Source organism: Chrysochloris asiatica, unplaced genomic scaffold, assembly GCF_000296735.1.
Source record: "Chrysochloris asiatica unplaced genomic scaffold, ChrAsi1.0 scaffold00146, whole genome shotgun sequence".
Taxonomy (NCBI): Eukaryota; Metazoa; Chordata; class Mammalia; order Afrosoricida; family Chrysochloridae; genus Chrysochloris; species Chrysochloris asiatica.
In genome coordinates, this window is record NW_006408664.1 from 3,881,228 (window position 1) to 3,897,349 (window position 16,122).

At 34.9% G+C, this 16,122-nt stretch overlaps 1 protein-coding gene across 1 annotated transcript in view; it reads right to left on the minus strand.

Moving 5' to 3' along the window:
• Nucleotides 1–942: 942 nt before the first annotated feature.
• ZNF292 (zinc finger protein 292) overlaps nt 943–16,122 on the minus strand; it is a 105,782-nt gene continuing 90,602 nt past the window's right edge. The window contains exons 6-8 of the mRNA XM_006870634.1: nt 14,454–14,590; nt 12,191–12,332; nt 943–9,998 (exon numbers count right to left, since the gene is read on the minus strand). Of these exons, the coding sequence (XP_006870696.1) occupies nt 2,850–9,998; nt 12,191–12,332; nt 14,454–14,590 (7,428 nt within the window). The 3' untranslated portion in view covers nt 943–2,849. The remainder of the gene's footprint in view (nt 9,999–12,190; nt 12,333–14,453; nt 14,591–16,122) is intronic.

Sequence of the window (16,122 nt, forward strand, 5' to 3'; positions counted from 1 at the left end):
GGACTCCTTCTTTAATATGCGTATGCACATTGGACTGAGGAGTCCTGATGTGGCACTGTGGGTTAATGCGCCAGACTGCGAAGCCATTTGAATCGCAAGGTCGGTGGTTCAAGCTCACCAGCTGCTCCTAGGAAATCCTATACAGGGTCACTATGTGTCGGAATCGACTCGACGGCACTTAACAATTTGAGTTTAAAAGTGGGGCAAATGTTCTTTTAACCGATGAAACGTTAAGCAAATTCAGGCTGTAGGAAAATAATATCTTAACTGAGGAAATGTCTACTCTGGGAAATACAGTTTGATTCTTTTAAAATACAAAGGTGTTACATTTCATATCAAATTTTACCAACGTTCTGTTTTATAAATTCACATTTTACACCATAATTTAATTTTTCTGTTCCATTCAAAAAGTTCACTCTTGTATATACTTTCAGTAAAAACACCTGGAATATATATTTTTAAAAAATCCTCAATTCAAGCTCTTTCCTGTCTTATGTTGCTGTTCTTAAGTGCCGTGGAGTCTGTTCCGACCCATAGCGACCCTGGATAGGGTTTATGAGGAGCAGCTGGTGAACTTGAACATCAGACCTTGCAGTTCTAACAGTTTGCAGTCTGGCGCCACCCTGTCTTATATTGGAGAACAATTACAGAAATATCTTGTGGTCAGTATTCTTAAGTTAGTGAGCAAAAGCCCTAATACAACACAGGCATTTTTCATTTAATGATGACTTGTCACTACATTTATCAGGAACAGACATATTGGTTACAGCAATATAATATAGGGCAGCTTTGTCAAATGCCTAACTTTAAGGGCTAGGTCAACTTCTAAGACAACTATATGGAAGCAATCAGTTGTGAACAAAAATTTAATATTAAAATTATTCAAAGTATGTAAGCTATTATTTATTAAAAAAACAAAACAAAACAAAAAAACCCCATGTATTAACCACCCATCAAAACAATTTTATTTTAATAAATAACAGTGGGCTTACCATAGGGTAGGAATTGTAATGTGTCAGGTTTTATCTTAAAAAGGTGAAACCACTTAGAAGGTATAACCAATTAAGCCCTAAAGATAAAACTACAATACTTTCAGTAATGGAAATTAAAAAATATTTTCCAAAAGAAAATAATTCACTCCTTGACCATGCTTATTTATTCAGAGTACCAGCAATTTCAGTTAATGTTAAGTGCTTCATTTTTCCTGAAATATGATGTTGTACAGGGAATATACACATTTTCAGATCATCACATTATCTTCATTATCTCAGACTAATAATATTGTGAATGCAAATTTTATATCAAACACAACGTAAAAATCAATACTACTACAGTATTTGTGGAAAACAGAAACAAAAGTAGATCTTGAAAGGTGTTTTCTTTTGCTTCCAGTACTGATTTTAATCGGATGGACTTTAAATGAAGGTCATATACTCTCCTCCTGAAGTAACCCTCTACTTCTGGGCTGGGAATCCACAGTATAAATATGGTGATAAAGCTAAATTATAAGAGCTAACTATATATTGAATAACCAAAATAATCAGTTATAACAACTAATACTGCTCTTGCAGACCAATCTAATGAAAAAAGTATCATTAGATATGGTGGGAAAATACAGACAAATCTGTACAATCTAACATCTATAAACAGTAAAATCAAAACATCCAACTTCCTTATAGAAAGTGTTTATCTATGTAATTATAAATGTTAAGGACTCTTGCATTTTATAAACACAAGATGGGCTCACTTTGATGATACCAATATTAAGATTTATAAAAATGCTTAAAAAAATCTTTCCACAAAAGTTTATACAGTTTAAAGCTATACACCAATCTATAAATTTCAGAAAATGGAAAACAAAACAAAACAAAACAAAACCTTTATAAGATCACATGTATAAAACAAGAAATGAAATGTGATTTTATTTAAGGCAATACTGGGCTACTTCACAAATCACCACCTCAAATATTTACACTGCTCCACACTACTAGCTTCTATCACATCACAAAGGGTTTTTTTCTTTTTAATACCAAATGTTTAAAATCTCCAATGTAGTAAATTCTTTATTCATATTTCCATTATATTTCATGGAACCATAGTAATTATATCTAATTAGAAGCAATGGAAAAAAAGAAATCCAAAAAACCTGTAGGTATAAGAAACTGCCTTAATTTTACATGAATACCACCCTAAAATCTTGGATGGTAAATTTACAAAGCAGAACAAGGTGTTATTATAATTATGTGCCTACTCTGTGAAAAATAATCTTGAGACCGTTTCGTAAATAAATGCATCAGTGGACAATGGCAGAGTTTCTAGATTTAGTTTAAAAAGTTCTTAATTTAAAATAATAAAACTTGATCACTTAGTTAAAAACTTGATCACTTAGTTAAAAATTAAAATTCCAAATATAAATGTGTCATTTAATAGTTTAGACTTACAGACCGCTGGTGGCAGCAAATGATTTACAATAATAAATATATACAAAAAATGTATCTACAAAGAAGACCGTTATACATGAGCAGTGACCCAGTGAAACATACCAATCACACAGAAAATTCAGCTTAGTTCATGGAAACGGTAATTGGTTGATAGAAATTCGAGGTTTAGCTCGACTATTTACAAAACTGAAGCATTGATTCTTTTCAAGTCCCATAGGGATAAAAATAAAAAGTTTTACATGACAAATGTCATGGTTTTTTTTTTCTTTTCTTTTTTATGTTGGACAAGTTAATTCATCAACAATAATAACAACAAAAAATAATTAAAAGGTTTCACAATTCTAGCATGCTTGATGGTTTCCTATTTAAAATAAAACCATAAGTGATGTATTTATAGTACATTAGTTCTCAGTACTGCCCTCTCCCTGTGGCTTTACCTACGCTATTTTCTTTCATAACAGACACATTTGGATCTTTTGGATGTACTTCAAGTTTTTTCAGACTAACAGTAGGTTTCATTTCCTGAAGCTGCTTTAAGATGAGCTCAGTGCAATCTTTAAGAGTCTTGTCTAAAACTATTTTTACATTATTACTGCACTGAAGCTGTGATGGATTGGCAAACTGTACAAATGTTTCACTTTCTTTACAAGAACATACATGATTCCCACTAGTCACAGCAGTCTTGTCAGTGTTTCTTCTTGAATTTGAGTGAGATCCTTTTTTAGTTCCGCTATTTGGATGGTCTTTGTCAGTACTTTTCTTCTGCTTCACTGCAGATTCCTCAAGGAACTTGAGAAATGACACTTCAAATCCCATTGGTTTAAATGAGCTCCAGTCAAAAGATGCAGGATGGTCCTCAGTGGTTTGAATTGCAACAGCAGTTTCTTCTTCTTTATGCAGGCTATTTGACTCATCAATTGCCAATGAGGCTTCAGTTTTTTCAATTTTCCTCTTTTTGTTTTGTGAGACATTTTTTTCTTTATTAACTCTCTTTAGATTACTTGCTTTCTGTTTTTCTGACTGGCAGGGGTTACTTTCCTGAAAATCATTGCTTACACTTGAGTTATTAGCTTGAGCCTCTCCACTTGTGTTGTCTTCATTTATTAGTTTTGTAATAAATAATTCTGTTAGCTCATCCATTTCATCTTTCTCATTTTTTTCAACTTCCTTCTGTGGAACGGAAATTGTTTCCACTTTATCATTGCTTTCGGACACACATGTGTCAGGATCTTTTATATCACTTTTATCAACTTCTTGCTCAGCAGATGTTTCCTTCACTTGTGAGTTGCAACACCTTTTGAAGACAATAAGAAGATTGCGGTGTTGTGATGTAAATGCCTTAGATAGTTTATGGCACTTATAATGTCTAATTATATTGCTTTCACTAGTAACGACGGATGTACAACCCTTTATCATACATGGATACTGGGTTACAAATCTGCTGGTACACTCAGATAAGGCGTCATTTCTAGCCTTTATAGAATATACATGCTTTCCACGTTTCAGAGAATAAGGCTTATTTTCTTCAATCTGTACAATCTTTGTGTTGTTTTCTAAATTATTTTTTTTCTTTCGTTTGTTCTTAGGCATTTTAATTCCATCTTTGCCAGATTTGCTGTATTTTGTCCCTCGAAGTTTAGGCTTTGTTTTTTCTTGGTTTGCCTTGCTTGATATATTTTCTTGACCTGGTGTTAATCTTCTTGGCCGAATCAAATGAGCTTTATGTTTGTCATTATGCTTATTAAAAATATGTCGGAGAAGATTAGACCGAGTTGCATATATACGGTCACAACCTTCACAATCACACTTGTATATGCCATCTTCATCTGCTTTATTTATCCTTAACCCAATTCCATGGTCTGCCTCAAGATGTACAACATAGTTCAAATATGTAGTAAATGAAGATTTACACTCTAACTGATCACATGGAAACTTCCCAACATCCACAGCAGCAGACATACTTTCAATTTCCTCAGGGGTCATTTCATGAAGTTTCATGTAGTGTTGTATTAGGCCAGTAATTGCTTGGAAAATTCGAGAACAGTCACTCACCTGACAGCGAAATTCTTTCACAGATTTACTTTCAATTTCTTCACTTTCTTTACCAACCTCACTTTCTTCTTCAATCTCGGCAGAAAATGCAGATAGATCTGATTTGTGTACAGCCTGGTAATGAAGAATCAAGTTTTGCTGTATTGTAAAGGCAGCAAAGCAACCTTGGTGAACACAACGATACGGTCTGTAGGGACTATATTGTGTTGGAAGCTCAACACATTGGGAAACTGGCTTCTTGCTTTTTTTCTCCTCCTTTTCTTTTTTATGTCTCCTAATTTTCCGTCCTTTGGTTTGTACGTTTGTGAGAGAATCTGTATTATTTTGCTCTGAAGTAACTATAATCACTTGTGAAGAGCTTTCTGGATTTTCAGGACTTTTTTTTTCAATAACTTGGTTTTCTGGAATCTCGGCTACACTACTGAGAGCATTTTCATTATTTGCTTCCAATTCTAAAGCAGGCTGGAGTTCCTTTTTATTTTCCTCAGGCACAGCTACTTGTTTTTTGACTTGTGGATTATGTGAGGCTGGCAAATTTTCAGTCTGAGATTTTCTTCCATAAGGCCTTTTTATTTTTAATTTGACCATTTCTTCTGTTGTAAAATGATGTACCAACTGGCAGTGTGCCCGGAGATTAGAATTTCTTGTAAATGTTTTTGTACATGTAGGTACCACACATTTAAATGGAGCAAATTTCAACTGATTCTTCTTAATTTCAAGAATCATCTCTGGAGTGTACTGATGAATTTTACCATAGTGCTTAAATAGTGCATCTTTTGTCATAGCACTGTAGTTACAGCCTTGGTTTTGACACACAAAGGGTTTATTAACCTTGTCACTAAACTGAAGGTTATTTACCATTTCAGAGACTGGCTGAACCTCTGAGGCATTTGGACTTGATTTAACAGGAGTAGGAGCCAGTGTCATTGATGTATTAATTAGTACACACTGGGATGCTGGAATAGAGAGGTCATTCTCTAATTTTAAATTCTGTAAGCCTTCTAAGATTTCCTGTATTTGATCCTCCTTATGTAATACTTCAGGCTGAGGAATATCATTTTTTGTTGGCATGACTCCTATGAAGGAAGAAAACTCAGAAGCATCGGGTACTTTGTTATTTTGTACAGTGTTCACTGCAGGAAGTTGAATATTATAGCTTATCTGTGCATTCTGTGATGTTTCACCAACACTCTGAAGTCCACTTTTGACCTCAAGTATTTGAGAATTCATAGCAGTTTTGATTATTTCAAGAGTCTTTTCAAAGTTTTGCATAACATTGTCTTCAGAAATCTGCAAATCAGAATTCACTGAAGTCGGACATGAGTTTAAAGTCATCACTTGGGAATCACCATTTTCTGTTTTTAATGCTAAAGGCGCTAACACTGGATGGGATTCAAGATTGGTTTTCAAGTTTTCTTTTACATCAGTCATAAATAACTGATTGTCAACATTATTAAGTTTCTGTGTTAGATTTTCCATCAAACCCTGAAGTTCACAATTTGAAATGACGTTTGACTGAATGTTAGTAGTTGGTATCTCAATGCTCTTTGTGATGAGTCCCATTGCTGTTAAGTCACTTGTTGCCAAGTTTTGGGAGGCATTGGGTGCAATTAGTGGAGGAACGGCTTTCTTTTTTCGTTTAGAAGCACTGTTGCCCTTTTTATTTAAATTACTAGACCTTGCATTCTGAGGACCACTTATAACTGAAACACGTGAATTGTTATTTGTAAAATTTTGTGATGGTTCACCAGAATTTGGGAATGAACTAGAGCACAAACCATTTTCAACAGTCTTCAGTAGTAAGTCATTTGCTGGAAAGACAGGCAAACTGTTGCATTCATCAGTGGAAGGAGTTTTAGAATTTGGTGTCCTATTCTGGTTCGTCAGCAGGGTGTTTGGGTGGCACACAGTCTGCAACAGAGGTGGCACAGTTGGATTTGGCATCACTGCTGCATTTACTTGTCCTGCCTCTGAGACACAACCTGATTGGACAACATGAGAAAGCATTTCTGGTCCCTCAAAAGTACTGGGAATGCCAGCAGTTTCCAAAGCCTGTTTAATGATTTCACTTCCTTCTTGGCTAACAGTGGTATTAAAGTTATTCACACCAGTACGAGGAAATGTATTTGGTAAAAATGTTGATGATCGATTTTCAGAAGCAAGAAGCTGTAAGAATGATGGATCTTTAAAACAAGCTTCTGGACTAAAGGTAGACTGCTGTGGCTGCTGCAAATTGACTGCATTTGTGGAGAGAATCATGCTAGCAAGGAGAGAAGGCGGTCCATTGTTCTGTAGAAGTTCCTGGGCAATTTCTGCTCTATCGAGTGGCTTACAGTAAGATCGCTTAGATAAGTGTCCCCCCAGTGATCTGGGATTAGTAAAAGCCCTATAACATCTGCTACAGATAAATTTCCCATCTCTGATAATTGCAGGCCATTTAGCCCTTTTGTTTTGCTTGGGTTTTCTTTCTTTCCCATTTGGGCCTCGACCACGGTCTTTTTTAGCTTTTTCAGGTAGAGACTGTTGGGCACTAGTGCTGTTAAGGTCATTTGCAACATTCACTTGTGAAGGAAACACTGCATTTTCGCCATTACTCCCCTTTAGGAAGGAGGGATTAGTGTTTCCCTCAATTTGTGAGGAAAAATGACTTGAATTATTTTCCAGTTGGGAAAAAACAGAATTAGTCCCACTATCTGCTGGTGAAGGGAAGAGAGACATTGAACTGCTTTCTGCAGGCAAAGGAAGAAAAGGATCTGAGCCACTGTCAATATTTAAGGGCAAAACTGTTTTGGTTAGATCTTCCATTTGTGCTGGCAAGGTAGTAGCAGATACATTTTCCATTTGGGAACATAGCATACCACTTTGTTCATTTTTATCCTGAGAAGGTATATTTGGATTTATGACACTTTCCATCGAGGGCAACAGTGGAGTTGACTCGTTTGTCAAATGAGCTGAAAAAATGGAAGGTGAGACATGCTGCAACTGGGTTGAACAAGTAGGATTCCCACTGGCTTTGGTCTGTGGTGCAAAAAATGGAGTATTAGAGCTGCTCACTTGCGATGGCAAAAAATAAACAAATTTTCCATTATTTGGTGCATTTAGGTTGTTAGATTTCTGACCTCTTTTATTTTTGCGCTGCATTTTAAATGTAGCATATTGGTCAGGATGTGCTGTCTTCATGTGTTTGCCAATACTCTGTGAAGAATTGTAGGTTCGAGTACATCCCTCAACCTGACAACTGAATTTCTGCACTGGAGCTTTTGGAGGCACTGATGGAGTTCCTAAAGAACTGCTTAGGTTGGGCTCTGGTGGAACAAATGTGATACTTTCTAATGTCTTAAGAGGTAAAGTATAAAGATCGGATGATGTTTTAACATTACCTCCACATTCAAGTTTGGAAGTTGGTACAGAGTTTTGAAATCCTGACTGATTTTGCACAGAAAAAGTCATCAGGTTGTTCACTTGTCTTTCTAAGTTCTGTGGGTTAAGGTCACCTATTTTGAGAGTTTCTGAATTTACTAGAGAATTCTGAGTTTTATTAAAGCAATCCTGTTCTTTTCTTTCTTGGAAACCTGGATGACTCAAATCATTACAAGTATCTTCAACTGGTGTATTTAAGTTTGTGACCAATGATTCACCAGTGCCTTCCACAGCTGAGTTCTCTAGCTTTCCAAAGTTATCCTCAACGCCATGATTGAGAGACACTTTGATGGACACAGCGACTTCACTGGCCTGAAGCAGAGGGGTGGTAGCCGGGGTTTCCAAACCATTTGACAATGGCCCATCAGGTTCCCTCTGCACAGAGACAGAACCCTGGTCTTGTGAGGTCACAGCTGATTCTGTTTTGCTTTTGTCCCATGTATCACTTCTATCTTCTGGTAAGCTGCTTTCAATATTATTTTCTGAAGGAAGCATAGATCGCTCTTTTTCATTATTTCCATCTGTGTTCTGATTCACTTTGAAAGGCTGAACAGACTCTCCGGATGAATTCATTTGGTCTTCGGGAGGCAGTACTTTCTCAGGAGGAGTACTGTGGTCATCCAGATGCTTTTCTAGTTCACTCTGAGAACGATAAACTTTACCACAACCTGTGAACCTACAAGTATAGGTATTATAATGCTGTGCTTCGTGATCATACAGTAAATAAGCTTCTGAAAAAATTCTGCCACATTTAGGAAACATACATTTTGCTCTAAACACTTGATGTTCCTTTCTGTGGGTTAAGAGCTCTGCATAACTGTTAAACCCAGCCTTACATTTTATCTGGATACAGATATATGGCTTACTGCCACAGTGCATTTGTAAGTGATCGTTGAGATGAGTAACACTTACAAAATGCCGCCTACAGTACTGGCAAATAACTTTCTTGCTTTGCATTTCAAGAAAGCGCTTGGCATCTTCATTATCTTTATGCCCCTTTACATGCGCAATTAAATTTTTAAAGTACTTAAAGCCCTTTTTACAAAAAGTTACAGGGCAATTAAATTCATTAACAGGTACTGGCTTCTGGATTGGGATCACTTCCGGTTCATAAGATTTATCTTTATCATCATTTTCATCATCTGAACCATCATTGTCATTAAATACTATGAAATCTGTTGAATAGAGACTGTTCTTCTTGATAGGTCTCTGTTCCTGCTTGGTCACAGCATTATTAGTCTTCTGATTCTCATTGGTAGTTGTAATCTTAGGAGGTCTTCCCAATCTTCTTAATGGTTTCATAGCTGCTAGTCTCTCTTTACTAGATTGTTTTACATGCAATGTGACATGAGGAACAAACGTTTCTTTAGAACTAAAGTTCTTTGCACATATGGGGCAACTGTAAATCCCATCTTTGAAATGTTTCTGAGCATGTCGTACTATTCTGTGACCAAGAAATTCTTTGTCACATAGCACACAATACTGCATGTATGCTTGCCAATTCCTAAACCTAGCAGATATAAATCCTCGCTCTCTTAATTGCTTTATTTCTTTCTTTTTCTGCTTCTCATCACCAACGCCTTTAAGGCCAGAATTAGCACCAACTCCACCAGAGAGTCCATTTACAGAAGTTTCTTTCATTTCTTCCTGGTAATCTACTACCTTCTCATATACTTCACTGTCATTTAGTTCATCTATTGAAGACACAATGGATGCTTCTTCTCCCATTAATGCAAGACACTGTCGTTTTAAGGTTTTCCAATCCCAGAATTCTGGATCAAAGGGCCACTGAGTTTTCAAAACAAGTAAGAGCTCACATCGTAGAGAATTTGGTATTGGAAGATTCTCTTCATCATATTTCTGGTCTGGCTGGTTATACAACATTTCAACAGCATAATACGCATCTACTGTAGGCTCAATAAGAAATTCACTTAGTTGACAGGCACGTTTAACTTCCAGATCATCAGGCAACAAGCATGAAATGGTCTTGCAAATAGATATCTTCACTTCAGTATTTTCTGTAGATTCCATGCGAAGAGCTTTTACACATAATTCTATACAAGTGGCAAGTCCAGCCCCTTCAGTCTGTGAAAAGTAGATAGAAAAAGTTAATAACAAAATTCAGGTTAATTAAGACAAATGAACTAGTGGATTTAGTCATTTTTAATTCTAGGTTTGTTTTTCTCAAATGTTACAATAGTAGCATGTGAAAAATGTCATGTCTGAAAGCATGATCAGGGCTCTGAAATAATTTAACAACTTGGAAACTACTTAACTTCTCTGATCTTTATGAGGGGGCTTCAAATAATTTATGGAAAAATTTAATTATCTTTTTCCACAAACTTTTTTTTTTTTAAAGTCCCCGCATATATCCCATTTATAAAAGGGAGGTCAAATTAGCACTTATACTTAATAAAATTGCTGTACATATATTAAAGATTTGTATCTAAATAACCCTGGACTCATTTTGTATAGTGTCTGATACATGTATGAAGTGTTTTATAATGGTCATTATATGCATCACAAATCTCATGTCCTAAGTTTGTATTTGCAATTCTTTTTAAAAAACAAAACAAAAACCTTAATCATATTACAAACCTGAAAATGTCCTTATATTTCCTACTTTATTAGTAATGAAATAATAATTTCACTCCTAATAAAACAGTTATCTGCACTTAAATGGGGGTTCTGATGGTGGTAGCGATGTGCTGTAGAGTTGGTTCTGACTCATAGAGTTTCCTATGCATAGGGTTTCTGAGTCTGTAAATCTTTACAGGAGCAGAAAACCTCTTCCTGTGGAACAGCTGGTAGTTTCTAACTGCTAACCTTAAGGTTAGCAGCCCAACTTGTAACCACTACGTTACCAGAGCTACTTAATGGGGATTCAACTTTATCATAAAACTGAATACCAAATCAACTATCTCACGACTGGGCCATGTTAAGAATTGGAAGTAGGAGGAGAAAAGTCAAATAAACTTTGTATTTTTCTGAATCAGCATTTTACACTATTATTTTCAGAAGACAAGAGTGAAGGTAAGAGTCACCTGAAAGCTACATGGAAGAATAAGAGAAGGTGGGTTTTAAAATGTTAAAAGGGAACATAAGGAATAAAAGCCAGCCACAGGATCTGGTTATATCCATTAAAAGGGATCTATGTAATGTAAGATATCAAAAGGCAAGAAAGACAAAAAGCCAAAAGAGGTAATAGGTTTTGTACTTTCACATATAAGAGCTCTGGTAGCATAGTGGTTACCAGTTGGGCTGCTCACATCAAGATCAGTAGTTCAAAACTACCAATGGGAGAAAGATGAGGTTTTCTGCTCCTGTAAAGATGTGGAATACAGGAAACCCTGTAAGAGGTCGCTATGAGTTAGAACCGACTCCATGGCACATAACCACCACCACCACCACCACCATCACCACTTTCACATATCAAGAAGAATATGAAACATTTTACTGGAACAGAAACTTAGATTTGTGGCCCAAAAGGAGAGTGAGGGAAGGAGGCTGTGATACTGTATAAGGTGCTTTGATTCTAGAAAAAGCAAGAGTACAAAGACCAAAAAGATACAAGGCAAGAAGAATAAATATGAAATGCATCTATTTAAAAAGTGACAAGAAAGACAGGGTTACTGGGGAAAGTTGGGACCATATGGGTGTTTTGAATATCTAAAAAGACCTTTCACACAAACTTGTATAGTTATTTTGTACTACAAGGGTGAGTAAAAAATTATCCACATTATGGCTGTAGAGTTTATTTTAATCAATTTTTAGAAAAGACAAATACATCATTTTTTTGGGACACAATCTGCTTGTTTTCAATAAACTTTTGAGTTTCTCTTTAATCTGAGTCCCTAGAAATTTACCTAGTAATCTTGCAGTATAAGGCATATTTTAAAAAAGGTTTGTTATATTTTATCAAGTATTTCTGGGTGTTTTGTAGTAAGATCTGGCATGGTGCTAGCAGTCTTCTTCACACTCAAAATTTTTACAGGGCTAAGCTATCAAAGGAGCACAATGGCAAAGAGAAACAACTGAAGAGTAATAAAGTAGGTATGATATGTGTTTCTTTTCCTCAAGCTAGGAGCAAATCCTTGACTCCCATTTACAGTTACAAGTTTGTGTATCAAATTTCTTGAAGGGCTGATAAAAAAAATCAATATTCAAAGCAATAAGTGTTTGCAAAACATTAAAAGAGGTACAAAATAGTAAAAGTTAAGCCCTTTATTAAAGATAATTCGTATCTTTTAAATGAAGAAATTACTGATTATTCTTACCTCTGAATTAATAACTTTAATCAGGAAAAAAATGTGATATACTGTCTTTGTTAACAAAGAAAGTTGACGACACCTTTCTAGGTACACCTGTATAGATGGTTCCACCCTTTGCTGTAATTTACTCCAAAAGAGAGTGAGTTCCCTAAAAGATAAGGTTTAAGACATAAGTTGGAACAGATATGTAATAAACACAGGCTATGTCAGTCTCATTACATTTAAAGAAAAAGTGGTTTTAGATTCCATTTCTACATGTGAAATTAAGTTTAGAATAGAAAAGTAGTTCCCACTTTTCTAAAGACTAAATCAAATTTAAATATGATTCATCATATTATTAATAAGTATTAATAAGTAGAAGAAAAGCAGTATGCTTTACCAGAAAAGCATCTGATGTATATGTAAATTACACAATGTAACTATGAGCTGCATCTGAACTTCATATAATATAAAGCACAAAGCATCAATTAATGGCACTTAATTAATTTCTAACTTAAATCTAAAGCCAACCAATAAGGTTATTAGATGAATGTTACGAATCAGTGCTGACACAGAACCCATGTAAATATAGTAACTTATTTGAGTTGTAATGGTGAGACAATATGAAATTAAAAAAACAAAAAAAAAAACAAATGAACTTCAAAACTTATTTCAAATGCAACAAAAAACTAATTTTCATAGAAAATAATTCTACTGAAGTTATGAGTTTTCCTCCTTTTAACTTATTGTCTTATGTTTCTTCTGTCCTCCAAGATAAAAATCGACTTCCTTGCTTCTAATTTTTTTTTCCATTTCTAGGAAATCTACGCTTGTGACCAACCACTTGAATAACATTCTTGATTATTAATTTTAACCTATATACTGAGACTTCAAAATCTTTCTTTCCAATCCAGACCACTTTCACCTCTCTACTTCTTTAAAAGACTTCTCTACTTTCATGTCTTCAGAAATATGAGTATATGAAAAATGATTAACATTCTTCCAATTTACTTTCTAAGTTAATGCATTGTTACTACTGATACTACCACTATCTGCTTTTCCCCATCCTTTAGAATTACCTTCTTCAACATTTTTTCACCTGATCCACAAACCATGGAAGTCTTTGTAACTTCCCAACTGGGTTAGATACTGGCTTTCTAGTTGATTTTCTTGTCTCAATTCTGTATTGCCTCTCCCTTCCTCAACTTTGTCCTTGTTCAGGCCATAATCTAATCTAAGCTGCTTGTTTTACACATTATTATTGTTATGTGCCGTGGAGTCGGTACTGACTCATAGCAACCCTGCACAGGGTTTCCGAGGCTGTTAATCTTTACGGGAGCAGAACGCCTCATCTTTCTCCCATGGAACAGATGTAAGTTTCAAACTACTGACCTCGCGGTTCGCAGCCCAATTCGTAACCCCTATGCTACAGAGCTCCTTAGACTTTTAAAAACATAAACTTCTGCTTTGACATTTCAAAATTATGTAGTAGACTGCTTTAGCATTATATACAAGTCACACATTGATACCTTCTCTCCCCCATTTAAAACATTAACTTATTAGTCATTACTGGTATTTACTATTATACTATCTAGACAATCTATTACTAAACTATTACTGAATAATATCATGGACTAGCAAGATAAATTAATGATTTTAGTTAACACTAATTTAAGACTACTGATCTGCGATTCTTTAGTTAACATAAATCAACATCTGTCAGTTGTAGTGTCCTAAAATATAATATATAACAAGCTTTACCCAATTGAAAATTTCCCATACAAAAGAAAATTTCCCATACAAATAAACTTTTACTGAACAACTTGAAGAAGTGGTGAAGACGACTGATTTTCCCAGGTGGAAAGGAAATTACATATCCATACATAGATGGTCAACTAGCGCTACAGTTAAATGAGTTCATTATTCAGCGGAAAAACAAACAAACATAAATACATTCAATCACAGGTTGCTTACATATCTGGAGAGTTCTGTTATGGTATTAAGACAAAATAGATCTTTCGTTCATCTTCCAAAATTACAAAATGTTCTTACCAAATGGTCATAAATGTCATTCTAAGGAACTATATGATTCTTAATATAAAAAGTACAAAGGTTTTAAATTTATAACATGAAATACTTAAAAATCAGTTTGCATCTAGTGTATATGAAAATAAGCTTTTTGTCCGGAAAAGACTTTAAAAGATGCTCAAGTTCCTAAATCATATAAATTCTCGTAACCTTCCTTGTATTCTGAACAGACTTTTATTAAAAAAAAAGAATATTAACTCACCAAGCACAATACATATCACCTTGTTGTAACTGACGTGATAAAAATGCTGCACATAAAACAAGAGCACTTTTTTCATCACCCTCAGATTCTAAGTTACATATCATTTCTAGTGCATCTTTGCAATCAACTTCTGAAATCTAAAGAAAAAAGATACAGAAACATGGCACAAAACGGTGTTATATTTTTACTAGAAATTTACATATCATTTTCATCAGTAAAACTTCATTAATTCATACATTATCAGCTCATCAATGGCCAGAGGTAGGGTAATATGTTGCTGTAGGATAAGCACATGACTGCTAACTACAAGGTCAGCAGTTCAAACCCACCAGTCGCTCCTCAGAAATCCTACACAGGGCTGCTGTGAGTCAGAATCAACTTGACAGCACTTCACAACAACAGGATAGAATGGGCTGCATTAAAAAAAAATGTCTAATGTAGAAAAAATGTATATAGCAATTCTGGAAAAACATTAACACAGGAGGAACAACTATTTTCAAGAATGTCATAAGTATTCATTTACATGTAAGGAACTGTCACTAAATATAAGCACTCACATCTATTAAGGAGTCTTGATGTGGCACTGTGGGTTAAGGCGCTGGACTGCAAGGTCAGTTTGAACTGCAAGGATGGCGGTTCAAGCTCACCAGCCTCTCCTCAAAAACTCTATACAGGATCCCTATGAGTTCAAACCAACTCAACAGTACTTAAACAACAGCAACAAAAACACCCATTAAAACAAATCTATGATACTGGAAAAGAAAATATGTAGTACTTTTATTTTTCCCTTTTTATCTAGTAATTTTAAGTACATTTGAATCAACAGAAAGATATAAAGACATGTACTGTGTATATAGAGTAGTACACTAAATTCCAATTTATCTGAAAAATAAAGCAGTAATATAAAACATTTGATGTAGCTATTAGCACTTTCAAGTTCACCTTAATTTTCTATAAATCTCCACTCTTGCTTTTCGTACAAATTTACTCCATTTCAAAGCTTGTCAACCAGTCATGCTTGGGTAAATATAACCTAGATGAAGACACCTTGCTTCATTTAATTAATTATGCATTCACATCTATGCTTATTCTTAATTAAAAAATTAAAATGTACTACCTCATTACTGTGCTATACTGGTAAAACAATTTAACAAGACTTTACCTATGATTTCTGCAAGAATTTGCTAGAAGACGTGGGCTGTGATAAAGAGCATACAATCACAAATTACTGGTATTCACCAAATTAAAAGATTAATTCCAACATAATATTAAGTTGACAGATGGTAGAGAAACTGGAGACCTAATACAGGCCGTTAGTACCAATGTAGCAAAGGTGACAAAGGCACTCCTAGTTGATTTTCTATCTGTCATGAATTTCTGAGTAATAGAAAAGAGTGAATGAGTGAGTGAAATGTATTATATAAAATGTAATGAGTTTAGGATTTGAAGAGTATCTAGTGAGGGAGCGATTCTGAGGTGGGTTTTTGATAATGAGGCAAAAGGTAACATAGCAGCATTCAGAGATTACATTCCATACATTAAATTGGATTAGTAAACACAAAAACAAAGAACAAATACTCTAAATGTTTAAATACAAAAATTCTAAATGTTTAAAAGATTTCATTAAGGATATATGAAATTAGAAGGAGCTCTGGTAGCGTAGTGGTTA